General features: G+C 36.9%; 3 protein-coding genes and 1 pseudogene across 3 annotated transcripts; 3 read left to right on the forward strand and 1 right to left on the reverse strand.

Moving 5' to 3' along the window:
• The first annotated feature begins 222 nt into the window (after positions 1-222).
• Positions 223-1,729, forward strand: LOC108821389 (F-box protein At1g47340-like). The gene has a single exon (XM_056999785.1). It carries the CDS (start codon positions 223-225, stop codon positions 1,591-1,593), a length of 1,371 nt encoding a protein of 456 aa, XP_056855765.1. The 3' UTR covers positions 1,594-1,729.
• A 2,161-nt stretch (positions 1,730-3,890) lies between these two features.
• LOC108820304 (F-box protein At1g47340-like) lies at positions 3,891-5,344 on the forward strand (annotated as a pseudogene).
• Positions 5,345-8,202: 2,858 nt separating this feature from the next.
• LOC108821652 (F-box protein At1g47340-like) lies at positions 8,203-9,757 on the forward strand. Its single transcript, XM_018594647.2, has one exon. It carries the CDS (start codon positions 8,348-8,350, stop codon positions 9,755-9,757), a length of 1,410 nt encoding a protein of 469 aa, XP_018450149.1. The 5' UTR covers positions 8,203-8,347.
• Positions 9,758-10,473: 716 nt separating this feature from the next.
• LOC108818777 (3beta-hydroxysteroid-dehydrogenase/decarboxylase) lies at positions 10,474-13,319 on the reverse strand. The gene is made up of 8 exons (XM_056999784.1): positions 12,781-13,319; positions 12,615-12,704; positions 12,341-12,511; positions 12,141-12,266; positions 11,604-11,683; positions 11,059-11,257; positions 10,894-10,960; positions 10,474-10,816 (listed from the first exon to the last, which is right to left on the reverse strand). The coding sequence occupies exons 1-8, from the start codon at positions 12,877-12,879 to the stop codon at positions 10,653-10,655; spliced, it is 996 nt and encodes a 331-aa protein (XP_056855764.1). The 5' UTR covers positions 12,880-13,319; the 3' UTR covers positions 10,474-10,652.
• Positions 13,320-14,585: the final 1,266 nt, after the last annotated feature.

Consider the following 14,585-nt stretch of genomic DNA (forward strand, 5'->3'; position numbering starts at 1 on the left):
GTTCACACAAGGTCAGGGGAAACACGACCGTTAAGTTCCGCTGCGCCGTGTGCCTTTATTTCCCCAACAGAGTGGTATCAGAGCTTCTGGTTTTAGGGCTTTGGGTTTGATAACTTCGGGTTATTGTTGCTTGTGTGAATGATGGAGAATATGGGCAGGATGGAAAATATGGGCAGGATGATAAGCTTGAATGGTGCCAACTATCATCTATGGAAGGGCAAGATGGAGGATTTGCTCTTTGTTAAAGAATTCCATGTTCCTGTCTTCGAGGAGAAGAAACCTGAGAAGAAGACGGATGAAGAGTGGAAGCTGCAGCATCGCCAAGTGTGTGGGTTGATAAGGCAGTGGGTAGATGATAATGTGTTGCATCATATTGAGACTGAGACGGATGCTCGTTCTTCGTTCAAAGACTTGTTCCTGACCAAGTCATCGTCTCACCCTCGACTGATATTCGCCATCGAGGAAGAAGGTCTGCGGAGCATCTTTTCTTTAGCTCAAGGTCTTAGTCCATACGAGAAGTCTTCATCTTCTCTTGTAGCAAGCCCCGAATTTCATATGATCTTCCCCACACAAGATATGCAGATCCATCATCATGAAAGCCGACAGTTTGCATGTGGCTTTGCCTCCGGTTTGATCTATTTCTATGGTTTGTGGACCAAAAGGAAGGTTGACGATGGAGTGCCTGTAATATGTAACCCTAAAACAGGAAGGTATGAGACCTTACCCTATATTTTAAGGTACAGAAGGTCGAGTAGCTTCTTTGGGTTTGATCCAATTGACAAACAATTCAAAGTATTGTTCATGGGTCATCCATGTTGTTGTGATGATCACAGAATTATGACATTGGGAACTAGAGGAATGAGGTGGAGAAAGATCAAATTTTCTTTACGAGTTGAGATCGTGAGTGAAGGAGTATGCATTAATGGGGTTTTGTATTACTTAGGTGACATGTGGGATTATAAGGAAGTTTCTGAGGCGAGGTCTAATTATGTGATAGTTTGCTTTGATGTTAGGTCTGAGAAATTCAAATTTCTTTATCCGGAAAGCTTTTGTGAATTGATAAACTACAAGGGTAAGTTAGGTGTGGTTTACTATGATGATTTTACTGATGATGCCATTGAGTTGCGAGTGTGGGTTCTAGAGGATGTGAAGAAACAAGAATGGTCCAAGTATTCATACACTATGAGGGGTGATAAACTCTTCCCGCATTATTGTTCCGTGGTTGGAGTGATTTCTACGGGTGAAATTGTCTTGTCGATGACTGATTATACATCCAAACAACCGTTTTATATTTACTATTTCAATCCTGAAAGGAACACCCTTCGACGTGTTGAAATCCAAGGTTTCGGAGAATACCATAAACCTTCAGAAAAACCTAGTAGAGTCTACGTCTTTTTAGACGATTGTAGTAGATTCTATACCTTCGTAGACCATGTTGAGAATCTTAATGTTAGCGATCCAAGGCTACTCAAGTCAAGCATCTATGCTCCATATGTGTATAAAGAAGAAGATGAAGAATCAGAAGAAGAAGAATATGATGATGAAAAAAATATTTTTCGTCGTTTTTATGGTAAAAAGAGGAGATGGAGATGAATGAGAAGGAGAAGGTGAAGAAGAAGGATAAAGATGAAGGTAGGAGAAGGAAAAGAAGACAGCAGGAGGAGAAGATAGAGCCTTAATTGGGTTTTTGTTTTTGTCATCATCGATAATTGGATTTAGGTGAAAGCAATGGGGGGAGTCATTGTGTGCTTTGTTTTGATCTAATATGCGTTTATGTTCTTTATGACTCTTTTAATAAATCAAGTTTTCTTTTTTTAAGTTTCATCTCTCTATAGTTTTGAATCAATAACATCTTGTGTGGTAATAAAAACTATGCACAAAATTCTGTCAGAAAGGTTTAACGTAAGAGACACACAAGAGTTTCAGTCACAGAGGTTAAGTTTTCAGTTTCAAGCTCATAGTGAAAGCTGTACTAATTGATAGATCAAGATCCAATCAATTAACATGTGAGCAAGAAAAGTTCATCAGAGAAAAACATTGCAAAAACAGAAAAGGAATTAAAGTTTCAGTTGCTATGTTAAGCATGGAGGAACTCCAGTCCAAGGGTTTAACTTAGGTGTCGGAGTCTCTGGCGTCAGCTGAGGCCACCACCAAACCCAACGCCGTTGGGAAACGAGACAGCCGCCACAACAACTACAAGGCCGACGGAGAAGTTGTCCAGTGTAGTTGGAAACGCTGCTATACTCAGAGAAGCTCTTCAAACTTGCGAACAATAGATAGAGGGATTATCCATCCTCTATAGCCATAAACATAGCATACAACACATATATAAACTAAGCAAGATAGGTCATCATTGAGTAAATATTACTCCCTCTGTTTTTTAAAGATCCATGTTCTAGGAAAAAAATTTGTTTTAAAAAGATATATTTTTTACTTTTTAAATGTATTATTTAATGAAAATCTGTTAACTTCAAGAAAATTAATTGCGTTTATTGGATTTTTATTGGTTAAAGATTATGGAAAATTGTTATTCACAAAAATCAATACATTTTTAATGTGATTTCTTAATATATGTGAAAAATCTAGAATATGTATCTTTAAAAAACTGAGGGAGTATATGACTTTCGTGAAGGAAATGTTTTATGTTTTTTATTTGTTGTTTCCTGTCTTTTTCTTTTTAGCAGGAACGTCTAGAACGACTGTAACTTTTGTCATGGTAGGAGGATGGGTGGTGAGTGTTGCATCTTGTAGGTGACTCTCTTTGCATACTTGAACCCGCTGAGGGTGGTATCTAGTACTTATCTGCTGATCATTGGCTTGAAATAAACGAAGAAGAGTAAGTCAGCTTTGTTTTTGTTCAAACAAACAAAAAGTAAGTCAGCTTTGTTCTTCTGTTCACTCCCAGCTAATAATAATAACAATAATCTTATTGTATGTAATGACATCATAATATCTTTGGCTTTTTTAACATCATGTCACTGCAGTGCAAGTGGTGGTGAAGTTGGTAGGCGAAATACTGGTTGTGGTACTGAGGTACTTCTTTAAATAATGCATTGTCAGTTAACTCTAGCTTTACAGAATGCAACACAAATGGAACTTCTTTGTGCTGTCAAAATCTAATACTAAAATCTGAATTGTTTAGGATTGGTCTGAGATGTTGGCCTGCTGGTCTCTGTCTATCAAAAGATCCATTGGAGATCTGGATTTTGGTGAATACACTGTTCCAGTTCCTTATGTGAAAACAGGTCAAGGTTCAAAACTGTTGAACTCTCTCGTCAATTGTAGTTTTGGCGCTAGCTAAAATTGTCTCAAGTATTGAATTTATTCTGAAAACTGAATGTTATTTGTTATGCATTTATCTTTAGCTGGTGTATCAAAGCAAATAACTCATATATTCGTTTAACAAAGGTAAGTCCACAGTCAATTTCACCGAAAACCTACATTCCGAATGAAATCAACCTTCATAGACGAGAACAAGCTCTCGACTCTGCCCTCTTGACTCTCAACAAGCCTATGATTCAGTTACAAAGCTAACCGTTAAAAATGATGAAACATCAACGACATCTTATATACTTTTCTATTCGTCCTTCCTTCTTCCACGTAGCTAAAGTTGCACGTCACTAGTCACTCTAAACTTCCTTCTCTGCTTGACTCTGCTTCTTACGAACATACACCTTTAATGGTTTATCAATATCCACCGTGTTGAAAAGAAGTTTGTCCTCAAGCTTCTTATGAGGAAACTGCTTGAGCAACATTGATGCTCTCTCCCATGAGTTCTCATTGTCAGGTAACCCTGTCTACGGAATCAAAGGTTCTAAGTTTCCAGAGACATCATAACCGTGCATCTAACACCTGCTCTGGTTCTATAATTACTTCAGCAGCGGCTGACAATGTACGTGGAAAGAGGTGAAAATCCCAATAACTGGCTGAAACTGATAGGCATGGAAAACATTGTGGGTTTTTGAATCCTCCTAAAGTTTGAGCCTCTAAGCAACTTCTCCCACACGTCCTAATAAACGGACCAAAGTACTGAGCTGCCAATTTTTGATAAAAAGTTTTTTAAGTTTAAATCAGCCAGCCAAAACGATAATAATTTCAGATTCTATACCTATGGACCTCAGCCTGGAGATATTGTCGAGAGTACCATCAAAGCCAATCGCTAGGTTTCATTGCGTGTCGAAGCAATGGGCATCAATACTTGATCGTCAGCACATCAAAAATTTGTTCCTGATCAAGTCCTCAGCTCAGCAGCGTCTCTTATTCGCCATCGAAGAAGATGGTGTCTGGAGCACATTCTCGTTGCCTCAGCATCTGAGTTCATATGAGAAGAGCCTTCATCGTCTCTAGTAGTAACCCCCGAATTTGATATGAATTAGTTTCCTCCAGACGGTATGAGGATCTGGTATGAGACTTTGCCTTATATCGATAGGTACAGAAAGTCGTATAGCTTTTTTGGATTTGATCCGATGAACAAGCAACACAAGGCATTGTTCTGGTCTTAGTGATCACAGAATTATGACATTATTAGAAACTAGAGAAATGAGGTCGAGAAAAATCCAATGTTCCTTAAATCATGATGGTTTGAGTGAAGGGGTATGCATTAATGGGGTTTTGTATTACTTAGGTGACATGTGTGGGTTTGATGAAGAGAAGTCTACTCTAGTGATAGTTTGCTTTGATGTTAGGTCTGAGAGATTCAAAATTTATTTATCTGGAGAGCTTTTGTGAATTGATAAACTATAAGGGTAAACTAGGTGTTATATATAATATCGCTGATGATACAATGGAGTTGCGTGTGTAGGTTCTAGAGGATGTGGAGAAACAAGAATGGTCAAAGTATATATGCCTACACTTTGAGGGGTGATAACTTCTTCCCTAAGTACGTTTATGTTGTTGGAGTGATCTCTATGGGTGAAATCATTTTTTCGATGGCTGATTATACATTCAAAAAACCGTTTTATGTTTTCTACTTCAATCTTGAAAGGAAAACTCTTTGACATGTTGAAATCCAAGGTTTTGGAGAACACCATGACATGTCCATGCATAACTATCCTAGGAGATTCGACGTCTTTGCTGATCATGTAGAGGATCTTAATGTTAACGATCCGAAATTACTCAAGTCAAAGCATATATGCCCCATATGTGTATACAGAAGAATCAGAAGAATCAGAAGAAGAAGATTCAGAAATCGATGAAAGTGGTTTTCTTCATTTTTCTGGTAAAAAGATGAAAAAGAAAGCAGATGATGAAGGGAAAGAAGAAGATGAAGGAGAAAGATGGAGGTAGGAGGAGGAAATGAAATCAGGATCTAGGAAGAGAAGATAGAAACGATCACTGGAGTTAGGTGATAGCAACTTTATTATTTACCCTCTTTTATCTATGCGTTTATAACTGTGCTTTTTTTTTTAATGTTGATTTTTATTATTAAGCCTTTAAAGCAAATAGTTCTAAACAATAAGAACTATCAAAACAAAATTAGAAAAATGATACATCAGTAGGGATCCAAAGTAAAATAACACACATCATGCGTATGGATGACTAAAGATTTTCACATAAAAACTCCATATTTGCTTTTGGAATATATGAATCTCAAAGGAGATTATCTTCGTATTAATCCAAAAACACCATGCTTCAGACTGAATTGAGAACGATTGTCACTCTCTTTTTAATACTCCAGTAGGAACCACTTAGACAAGACAACTCTTTATATTGCTGATAATAGAGTCAAAGAGATTACCGTTCTATAGAATTTGATATTGCTTTTTGAAGTAACTATAGTTTGCAGTAAGAACTCCATCACCATCACATGAAAAACCATCAATGATTGAAGCCGGTAAGACCCGTCGCCACCATCCGTAGTAGATTTGTCAATTACTTTTTCTAAACGGTTCATTTGAACCGAAACCTTTGTCTTTCCAAATCTATTGGAAGAAACATACAAAAGAACAATAAAAAACTTTGCAAGATTTAAAATAAATTGGCAATCGAGTAAAATAAATAACCAGAAGTAAATCAGATCAAAGAAAGAGAAGCAAAACGAATCAAACAAGCCGATGACGGAGCTGTGGAAACCTCCTACCATCGGCTTGAAACTATGAAAAAACTCTCTTTTTCTCTCTTAACGGCTAGAATGGTTTGATGATATGATTTTGCGTTTATAACTGTGCTAATAAATCAATATTTTTTTTTTTTGCTAACTAAGCTGAACAAAACTAAAATTTGATTCCAAACCGATTAGTAAAGTTTGGTATTATAGTAAAAACAGAAATATTGACTGTATTAGAATCCATGTTATAAAGGGGAGAAGAATACAAGCAACTCTAAACCAAACATCCATATAATACCCAAAAATGAAAAACGAACTGTTCTGGGATTAATGGGACTATGGTATGGAGCAATCTTCTTTAGTCACTCTTCTTATTGCCGAACAATCTCCAAAAGACAGTTACAAAAAAAAAAATCTCCAAAAGAAAATGATTGATGCTACAACATTGCAATTGGTATGGCAGAGTATCAGGTCGTTGCAATAAAGTTAAAATATATTATCAGAATGCAGTAACTGCAAATAAAACATGCCACCAAAATCACTTTCTCAATATGCAGCTTAAAACTAATGGAAACACTGCAAGTTTGAGAATCAGATAAAGGTGTATAGACCTCAGGTAGCTTAACATGAGCATAACTTAACAGATCCTTTGTTTTTGAAAAATCCGAAGTTCTGTTACAAGCAGTGTTTTGAAATCCGACCCAGACCCGCGGTTGAACCGGTAAACCGGCGACCCAATATAAATCCGGTTTAGATTTTGTAAAAAAACCCAAAATTTAAAATCCATAAAACCCCACAAAAAGCCACCAAAACCCGAAATCGGGTACCGGTTGAACTACTGGTTGAACCAATAAATAAATTTTACATTTTTAAAGCTTTTAGTTATGTTTTTAGATTCTGTTTATATTCTAAATTTTCAATTAAAAAGTTAAGTTTCTTTTAGTTTTTTTTTGCCAAAATTAGTTGATGTTATTTGGTGTTAGTTTATTTTTGTTATTGACAATTTATTACAATTATGTTTTACTTCTGGTTTATTTTAGATTTGAAGTTTAATTTATTATTCACATTAGACATAAATATTTATGAATTTTATTTTTGATATTTTAAATGTCGTAACTCTTAACTAGTTACAAATTTTTTAAATAGTCTAAATTATTTTTTGATATTTTGTATATCAAATGAAAATAAAAATACAAAAGTAAAGTTAAATATTTTCTAAATGTTTTTAAACATAAAATATATAGATATCCAAACTATTATTTTATGTTTAAAAAAACATTTAGAAAATATTAACTTTAGTTTCTATATTTTTATTTTCATAGCTAATATATTATTATATAGTAAAATTAATTTATTTATTACTCCGCAGTTCATCCACCGTCGATCCAACGACTCAATAACTCGGTAAATTGTCCGGTTCAGTGTCCGGATCGGTTTTTAAAACATTGGTTGCAAGAGAGCAGCCTAACTCTAAGAAGGTGTTAGCTGCCGTACTTACATCCCCCGTATGGTCCCAGTAATTTATATGCCAGTTCCACAAGATGATTATGGCATCATCACAATAGCAGGTATCTTTATACTTGGTCTGCCAAATTATAATAAAGTTGTGTTTATCTGTGACGAGGCCAAAAGAAAGTTAGCAATAAATAGAAAGAAACGAGTTATATTTGTTAATATTTTTCGGTGAGAGTTTTTCATTATGATCATTTCATCTACCAAAATGATTTTGTGGCATATCATGAACAACAGCCATTAACAGCTCTTGCAAACACTGCATGGTCCTGGAGAAGCTTCAAACAAACAAGCAAAGCGATGGATCATAAAGTTCAGAGAAACACACGTATATCTAACCGATGTTGCTAAACTAGTTTACTTTGGTGTGCGCGTCTGTCTTTTGCCTTTTGAGATGGTCATAATAATTGTAGCTTGACGTTTTGGAACATGTGGCTCGTAGAAAGGTTACCAGGTCCGTATTCAGCTGGCCCAATAGATGACTTGTCGCTAACACTAAATGGTCATGTGGAGTTTTTGCTATACAGACAATACAATTGTAGTTAAGAAAACAAGAGAGTAAAATTTCACCCAAAAGTATGCAAGTTTTCTTCTTTTTTTTTTGTCAACTAGTATGTAAATTTTTTTGGTAAAAAAAGGAAATTCAGCAATGCCGCCCTAATTTGTTTTATATTTTCTCTGCCGCTTTCCATATGGTAGCTACGTCTTTTCATATAGCTAGGTTTGCCTAGGTCTTAATATAAACTTCAACACCTCTACTCTCTCTCTCACATATCAAGTATAACGATCATGGTTTCATATTCTATACCTATGGAGCTCACCCTCGATATATTGTCAAGATTGCCAGCAAAGTCAGTCGCTAGGTTTCACAGCGTGTCCAAGCAATGGGCATCAATACTTGATAGTCCATACTTCAAAAATTTGTTCCTGGCCAAGTCTTCAGCCCAGCCACGTCTCATATTCGCTATCGAAGAAAATTGTCTGTGGAGCTTCTTTTCGTTGCCTCAGCATATGAGTCCATATGAAAAGCCATCACCGTCACTTGTATTAACCCCTGAATTTCATATGAACTTCCCTCCAGACGATATGTGGTGGATCTTTAATCGTGATGACCGAAAATTTTCATGTGGCTATGCCTCTGGTTTAATCTATTTCTCTTGTATGTCGATCAAGCAAGGTTACGATGGAGTGCCTGTGATATGTAACCCTAAATCAGGACGATATGAGATCTTACCTTTTATCAGAAGGTACAGAAAGTCGTATGGATTTTTTGGGTTTGATCCTATTAACAAGCAATACAAGGTTTTGTGCATAGCTTATCCATGTGGTCCTAATGATCACAGGATTATGACATTGGGAACTCGAGGAATGAGGTGGAGAAAGGTCGAATGTTCCTTAAAACATGAGGGCGTGAGCGAAGGGGTATGTGTTAATGGGGTTTTGTTTTACTTAGGTGACACCTCTGAGTTTGATAATGAGGAGGAGTTTGATGATGCGGATTATGTGATAGTTTGCTTTGATGTTAGGTCTGAGAAGTTCAAATTTATTTATACAGAAAGCTTTTGTGAGTTGATAAACTATAATGGTAAGTTAGGTGTGATTTACTATGATGATCTCACTGATGATGCCATTGAGTTGCGTGTGTGGGTTCTAGAGGATGTGGAGAAACAAGAATGGTCGAAATATTCCTACACTCTGAGGGGTGATAAACTCTTCCCGCATTATGCTTCCGTGGTTGGAGTGATTTCTACGGGTGAAATTGTCTTGTCGATGGCTGAATATACGTCCAAAAAACCGTTTTATATTTACTACTTCAATCCTGAAAGGAACACCATTCGACGTGTTGAAATCCAAGGTTTCGGAGAATACCATAAACCTTCAGAAAATCCTAGTAGAGTCTACGTGTTTTTAGACTTTTTAGAAGACTGTAGTAGATTCTACCCTTCTGCAGACCACGCAGAGGATCTTAATGTTAAGGATCCAAAGCTACTAGAGTCAAGCATCTATGCTCCATATGTGTATAAAGGAGAAGATGAAGAAGTAGAAAAAGAGGACGATGATTATGGTTTTCCTTGTTTTTATGGTAAAAGGAAGAAGAATAAACCAGATGAAAGCAGGAGTAGAAAAGGAAGAAAGCAGGAGGGGAAGAAAAAGAAGAAGAACGTAGGAGGAGAAAACAGAGACAATCATTGGAGTTAGGTGAAAGCAATTGGCATGTCATTTTGTGCTTTTATCTATGCGTTTATGCTCTTTAGTTATGTACTCTCTTTATAATGATTTTAATAAACCAAGTTTTCTTTTTAATATATCTCTTCTCAGTTTCTAAATGCAATAGCATCCTCTGGGGGTTAATGAATACAAAACAGTGAGTGGAAAGTTTGTATGTGACAAATAATTATATTTGATGCTGTCTTAAACAGAAAAAAACGTGTATATATGATAAGTAAATCGGTCACTCCTGCATGTTGACTCTTATCCTGTTGTGAATGTTCAAGGCTCAGAGCAAAAACATTTAACTTATGATTCTTCAGTTAGAATCTCTAATGCTAAAAGAGGTGTTGAGTTTACCTGAAGAAGCTCTTGGATAACGTCCTCCAAGATGATAACTCCTACAACCTCTCCATTGCCAGCCAAGATCCTTATAGACAACTGCAATGTTGCTGTGACCCTTTTGGAACTTGTTTAGGATATCATATAACACACTGGAGACAAGAAGGTTATTAATATGAAGGCTTGTGTTATAGGATATAATATAATGACATGGTCAAGAATGTGATTTTCCGCGGAATTCTCTCATAAATGTTTTTTTTTTCCGTTGGAGGAACTTAGTATTTTGTTAATTAAGCTGACAAAATCTAAAAGATTGATTCCAAACAGATTAATAAAATTTGGTACTGAGTAAAAACTGAAATTGACTGTAACAGAGATCAAGTTACAAAGGGGAGAAAAATATACAAGCAGCTCTAAAACCAATCAACATCCATACACCCAAAGGATGTTTATACAAAGGAGTCAGATTTGAACCGTAAAAATAAAAACAAGTCCAAAATACACAATTGTTTTGGGGTTTATTGGGACGATGGAGTCATCTTCTTTAGTCACTCTTCTTACTGCCGAACAATCTCCAAAAGATTAATGCTACCAAAATTGCAATGGGTATAGCAGAGTAACCGGTACTTGCAACAAAGTTAATATAGAGAGTAATCAGAATGACTATTGCAATGAGTGTCCGCTTTTTCCATTGAACAGTATCAGGAACTGCAAATATCAACCATGCCACCAAAATCACTTTTTCAATTATACAACTTAAAACTAATGGTCTAACCAATACGTACCCTCTTTTTCGGGTTGGTTTTGAGCCGTCAAGTGTGAGAATGAGTCTATTGTCCTCTTTATACCTTCCTATAACAAATTAATGAAAGTGAAAGGGTTACTGGCACTGAAACAGAAAGTATATATCGATCTATATGTCTCCAATGAAAATAGAAGTTTGTGTAAACCTGAAGTGGCACAAGAGGAGCGTAGCCTAAGAGATCCTTTGCTTTTGAGGAATCAAAAGTTCTGCTACAAGAGATAAACCTAACTCTAGAAGGTGTTAGCTGTGGTACTTTCATCCCATGTGGTCCAAGTAATTTATATGCAAGTTCCACAAGATGTGCTATTGGCATCATCACAACAGCAGGTATCTTTATACTTGGCCTGCAAAATTATAAGAAAGTGGTGTTAATCTGAGACAAGGTCAAAAAAGGTTACAAACAGAAAGAAACATCAATTCCAGATGTGTTGTTTATACGTACATTGTTAATCTCTTTGGTAAGCGTTTTGCTTTATGAATTTCGGAGAAAACTAGGATTCAATTAACTAAAAACAAAAGCAAGAAATTGTTGGGGTTACGAATTAAGAAACAAACTTCTATTATGTAATCAGCATAAAAGTTCTATGTTACTGAGTTAATTGTGGACAAAGTTAAGAAAGCAAATGTAATATTTAACTACGACTAACAAGGGGCAGAACCTTATTGTAGCTTGTTTTACAGAAAATGTACCTCTCATAGCCAAGTCCTTCAAGAAGCAGTGACATAAACTCCCAAAACTTAATTGGCTCCATGTTTGTAATGAAGTATGCCTGCGCAGCCATTTCATTTCAGATTAAGCGGATTCCCAAACTCTGAAGTACGAAAAGATTAACTTCTATCAGAAAAATAAATTATAGTTCTAGAAAATGATAGTCCGTTTCCATGTAGTAGTATCTAGTATGTCACCTTATTATAACCAACCCAAGAGAAAACTAAGTATAATCCATGTGGTATATCACCTTATAACCCAGCCTAAAGGAAAAGTAAGTCTAGGAAAAGCTACGAGGACAACTTAAACTTCCTTACTCTCTTAATTTCCACAAGAAGCAGGCATAAGGTTGGATCTTTCTTATTCATTCAGCTCATCTAATGGTCTCATTTCATTACAGAACTATAAAAAACATTATGAATCAAGGTATATATTATAAGACAAAGACCATCAGCAACACACAGTGCCACTGATTCATATTAGACAAGAACAAGATGGAATCAACTGAAACCAAATACCTGGCCTGCAGCTTTTGCAGACACTTCCCCTCCTGATGCTAACGCTCGCTCAGCACAGACATGGGCATGCACAACGTTTTCAACGTACGTGAAATCATAGAGGTTACTTCCATCACCTATAATAAACTGGACAAAAGAGAGAATTATAAGTACAAGGAAAAAACTATTGGAATGTGCAAGGCAAAGCAATACAACTCAACCTTTGATTTGCCAGCCCTGGCAGCAGCTACAAGGGAGGGAACCAATAATCTATCACCAGGACCAAATATGCTGCTAGGACGTATGGAACAAGTGAGTAGTCGATTTCTTCCATTCGCTTTTAAGATCAAAGCTTCCCCTCCAGCTTTAGTCGCTGAATACGAGTCATTGTGCTGAAACCATGAAAGATTCTCTCACAGTAACGGAAGCATCCAAGATTTTTCACACAACAATCTTTTTCACATACAGTATAGAGAGATTTAGTTTTCAACAAACCTTGAACATTAACTGAATAGTGAAGCTGGTAGCTATTGATGGACGAATCAGGAGCCGCCATGTGGAACACCACTTGTGCTCCTTCAAACGCTGTTTCACACTTTCCCCTTTTATAATCATCAGATACCAAAAACAACACAGAGAAGGAAGAATGTGAAAAGATTACCTTTGATGACTTGAGCTTTGTTCCGGAGATCAGCGGAGACGTGCTGAACTCTACCGGATCGCATTGCATCGCCGAGAAGTCCTGTCTCCTCGTGAGCATCGAGCTGTAACGCCAGAGATAGATCGGCGATGCGGACGTCTGGTAGCGAGCATCTCCACGAGGTGTCTTGCGGCGAATCCTCTGCCGCCGGTGACGACGCACCAGCGCTCCGTCTCCGTAACTTCCGTCACCATTATTTTCTTCTCCGCCGAAAACTAATTAAATGGAAAAAAGAGAGGAAAAGGAAGGAGAGAATGTTGATAGTGTATCTAACAAAGGCGCTTTTGATCGAACAATAGGTGAGCATAATCAGAACAATTTGTTAATCTTTTACCGACTGGTTATGTTACACAAAGATAACAGTGTGTTACACACGAGTTCGGAATAAGAAATAAGATAGACACTTTAGACTTATTCAACAAGTTACGGATTTTGTATACTTGTCTGGAAATATTTTGTCTTTATTGAGATTCTGTGATAATGTTTACAACAAATGATTGATCTTTATATAGAGATCGAATCAATACTAAGAAGAGACACACCTCTTCATGAAGAGTTACAACTCTTTGTGTAATAACTAACAAATAACTAACTTATATAAATGTATTAAGGAGAGATTAGATTATATAGTTTAACACTCTTCCTTAATCATATCTCGACTTGACTCCAAACTGCTTTCTGAGATCTTCAAACCTTGAACCGCCCAATGCCTTTGTGAGAATGTCTGCGAGTTGATCATCCCCTTTGCAATACTCGAGTTCAATGATTCCTTTCTGCTCAACTTCCCTCACGAAATGATACTTGATCTCTATGTGCTTCGTCCTTCTGTGTTGCACTGGATTCTTCCCAATTACTATTGCTGATTTGTTGTCACATAGGATCGGAATGCCTCCTTCAAACTTATGTCCAAAGTCTTCAAATAACCTTTGTAACCACACGGCTTGATTTGCTGCTGCACACACGGCTATATACTCCGCCTCTGCCGTTGATTGTGCCACTGTTTGTTGCTTGCTTGACTGCCAACAGAACATGGCTGAACCAAGAGTAAACACATAACCTGAAGTGCTTTTCTTGTCTTCCTTAGAACCACCCCAATCGCTGTCCGAGTAGCCTACAAGTCTTGGTTCTTCCACACTTGTAAAGTACACTCCAAAGTCTGAAGTTCCTTTGACATACCTTAACACCCTTTTGGCTTCTTGGTAGTGCTTCATGCGAGGTGATGACATGTATCTTGAGAGATAGGCGCTTGCATACATCACATCCGGTCTTGATGCACACAAGTACAAAAGCCCTCCAACAATGCTTCTATACTTAGTCGGATCTCCATACTCCTTGTCATCTTCAATTTTTCCTCCTTTCCCTTGTGGTGTAAGTGGATTGCTTACACTCTTGCTGTCTCGCATCCCAAACTTATCTACAAGTTTGTTTGCATATTTTTCTTGTGAAAGAAATATGCCTCCATCGTCTTGAATAACTTCCATTCCAAGGAAGTAATTCAACAATCCAAGATCCACCATCTCGAACTCCTTCTTCATGTTCTCCTTGAATGTGTTGATGATCTGAGTATTGTTTCCTGTGATGATTATATCATCCACATACAAACTCACGATCAACACATCTCCTCCTTGCTTCATGATGTATAAGGCTGCATCATTCATACTCCTCTTGAAACCGTTTTGAAGAAAGTATGAATCTATCCTTCCATACCATGTCCTTGGGGCTTGCTTTAAACCATATAAAGCCTTGTGTAGCCTTAACACCTTGTG

The sequence above is a fragment of the Raphanus sativus genome, unplaced genomic scaffold (genome assembly GCF_000801105.2).
Source record: "Raphanus sativus cultivar WK10039 unplaced genomic scaffold, ASM80110v3 Scaffold2071, whole genome shotgun sequence".
NCBI classification, from domain to species: domain Eukaryota; kingdom Viridiplantae; phylum Streptophyta; class Magnoliopsida; order Brassicales; family Brassicaceae; genus Raphanus; species Raphanus sativus.